The sequence below is a fragment of the Sinocyclocheilus grahami genome, unplaced genomic scaffold, assembly GCF_001515645.1.
Source record: "Sinocyclocheilus grahami isolate Dianchi unplaced genomic scaffold, SAMN03320097.WGS_v1.1 scaffold649.1, whole genome shotgun sequence".
Lineage (NCBI taxonomy): Eukaryota > Metazoa > Chordata > Actinopteri > Cypriniformes > Cyprinidae > Sinocyclocheilus > Sinocyclocheilus grahami.
Window position 1 is genome coordinate 314996 of NW_015505828.1, and position 3218 is coordinate 318213.

The 3218-nt window shown below is 39.3% G+C and overlaps 1 protein-coding gene across 1 annotated transcript in view; it reads left to right on the top strand.

The window, feature by feature from the left end:
• The first annotated feature begins 2023 nt into the window (after window positions 1-2023).
• LOC107558567 (CMP-N-acetylneuraminate-beta-galactosamide-alpha-2,3-sialyltransferase 4) overlaps window positions 2024-3218 on the top strand; it is a 31812-nt gene continuing 30617 nt past the window's right edge. Inside the window, exon 1 of the mRNA XM_016242225.1 lies at window positions 2024-2197. Within this exon, the coding sequence (XP_016097711.1) occupies window positions 2176-2197 (22 nt within the window). The 5' untranslated portion in view covers window positions 2024-2175. The remainder of the gene's footprint in view (window positions 2198-3218) is intronic.

Genomic DNA, 3218 nt, shown 5'->3' on the forward strand with positions numbered 1-3218 from the left:
AGAGAGAGAGAGAGAGAGAGAGAGAGAGAGAGAGAGATTATTTGTTTTCTTTTTCTGTCCCATTCCTCTCCTTTACTTGAAACTTGATGATCATCACAAATTCAGATGCTATTTATTTAGAGCTGACTGAAAAGACAGAAAAAAATAAAACCTTTATGACTGGGAATTTCTATCAGTAAATATACTTACATGCACATGCATCTCAGTTTTTTTGTCCTTGCATGCGTGCAAACCTGTTGTAAGAGACTCTCAATACAATATTAGGAAGCTTAAAAATGGCATAATAGGGCCACTTGTTTTACTGCCTCTAATGTTCATTTCAACTGGAAACTGCAGCGATTTGTACATGTAGGTACGTTTTTTTGAGTTTTGCAGAAATGTAGGTAGATTGTCTAGTTTTGGTGAGCCGTGTGAATTATAGCTCGAGTTTCCTTTTCTTAGCTGACATTCGTTGTGATCTTCTGCTGCTGTAGCCCATCTGCTTCAAGTTTCAATGGTCATTTTTGCCCACAGAAATGCCATTCATTGGATGTTTTCTCGGGCCATTCTCTATAAACCCTAGATATGGTTGTGCATGAAAATCCCAGTAGATTAGCGGTTCCTGAAATAGCTGACCACATCCATGCCACATTCAAAGTCAGTTAAATCACCTTTCTTCCCCATTCTGATGCTCGGTTTGAACTGAAGCCGATTGTTTTGACTACGTCTAAATGCCTAAATGCATTGAGTGGCTTCCATGTGATTGGATATAATAACTATATTGGTAGGCAGAGTTAGTGTAAATATCCTCTGCCAACAAAGCAGGGTTATTTGAACTTAGTGTAAATAGACACTCCAATATAGAAATCCTGGCCAGGATGTGTCCACACTGGTTGCTAACTGCAAATGGCCTTGAAGGCAATTTTACAGGTAGCGTGTTGTGTTTGCTGATGTGATCCTGACTGCACCCTTGCAAAGTCCTGTTCGGGTGGGACAGGCCCCCCCCTATCTGAGGGTTGCCCCCCTAAAAATATGATTGAAAACCAGCTGTGTATTGTAAATAACAATGCTTTATACTTTAAATAATCGTGTAAGTAGTAAAGCAACGCAAATGGGACAAAAATGTGTTTTAAGTTTAGAAACATTTAGAGTCTCCCCCTCCCTTGCATCACAGTGCTTTGGTCCAAATGCCTGCTTTCCTCTTTTACATCACCTACACACACACAAGTCCTGGTGAGAGAGAACAAAGCCAGTAGTTGTGGAACTCCAGTAAGTAAGGCTGTCAAGGCAAATTTATTCACATCGGATGAAGTGATTATTTTCTCTTTAACACAGATGATGCCAATGTATTTTTTATAAGTCCGCTATGTTAGCAATAATAGTTTCGAGGGGGTCCTCTGGTAAAATTTGCATCCCAGGGGCTAAATATCACGTTATTGGGGTCGCTTCAACCTGCAGACATGAAAAATAACCCGTGGCAACAGTGATAAAGTAGCCCAATTCCACGGGAAAACCGCAGACTTGGCAACACTGTGACAGATAGTAATGTCTACAACGGACACGAGTGCTGACTGCACTAATAGTAGTAAGGCTTTCCTCTGTGTATACATATCTTTACAAGTACAATTTTAGCTGTATTATTTGTGTCCCCTTCAAAAATTGCTCTTGAGAAATTTTATATTTATTGTCCCCCCCCCAACTGTTAGACGAAATTTACTCCCCTGGGTGTATTGTTGTCCTGCATCACATGAGATAAACTTGAATTAAAGGGGTCATATGATGCAATTTCAAGTTTGCCTTTCTCTTTGGAGTGTTACAAGCTGTTTGTGCATAGATAAGATCCCTAAATTTGCAAAGACTAAAGTCTCAAACCCAAAGAGATATTCTTTATAAAAGTTAAGACTGGTCCACGCCCTCCTAAAACGCCTCCCATGCCCCCACATGTCTACTTCACATATAAAAAGAGAGGAAGTGAAACATACTCAGCAGACAGGCGAAACACTTGCGAGGTCTGTTTTAATTGTAACCTCCTGTGTGCTTTCTGTGGTGTTTGTTTTGTCACGTACAGACATGAGGTGGGAGGAGAGAGATGGTGAACGTGTAGTTTCTATAGGATATGATATGATGTGATGTTGTGTTTCCTCAGGAGAGCAGTATGGGCAGTTCAGCAATCAGAGGGCAAAGGCATGAGTGAAGATGACCTTAAAAGCAGCCAAAAGTGAGTATGCGAACACACACATAAATAGTACAGGGGTATTTGGTGTGTCGGGTAGGGTACACTTTAAAAAGCATTTTTTTCTGTGTAATCACATATAAATTGATAGACTATATGGAAAATATGTAATATGTTTTAAATCATTTTGTGCAAAAAAAAAAGTTATTTCCCTAGAATCTGAACACAAAGAACCAGACTCAGACTCAAACTGAAAAAAAAAAAAATATATATATAGATATATATATTTTTTTTAATTTATATGGTACATCCATCTGTTCCACACTCTTAAAACGATGATGATCGGCTGACTTTCTCAGACCACATTGCTAAAACTTTCCGTTCCTGCTGATTTGCTTCATTCAACATTAGGAAGATCAGGTCCTTTCTTTCGGAACATGCTTCACAACTCCTTGTTCAAGCTCTTGTTCTGTCCAGGCTGGACGATTGCAATGCTCTCTTGGCAGGTCTTTCAGCCACTTCAAGACTTCGCACTGAAGAGCAGATAATAGTGCCTTAAAAGGTGTGTGTGTGAGATAATTGAAGACAGGTGCAGAGTGATCAGTCCCAGGTATGAAGGCTGATGGGAAACTGAGTCCGAATGAGGTGGTTAATACTCAGGTGAAGGCTCCCTCTGGTGGTGCGAGAGACGTAGTGCGGGAGCCTCATTTGTAACAGTTCCATCCTGGTGGAATGACCTGCCCAACTCAATCCGAGCAGCTGAGTCCTTAGCCATCTTCAAGAATCGGCTAAAAACATCTCTTCCATCTTTATTTGACCCTCTAACTCTAGCACTCTCTATTCTAATTCTATTCTTAAAAAAACGCCCCATTTAGACTTGCACTCTATTCATTTACTAACTGCTTGTTTTCTTAAAAAAAAGAAAAAAAAAAGAAACTAACACTAGCTTCTCTAATATTTTTGTATTCAATCTATTTTCGATCTGTTATTTATTATACAATTAACAAAAGCAAAAAAGACCTCTAACACTAGCTTGCTCTATTCTTTTTCTATTCTACTATTCTAT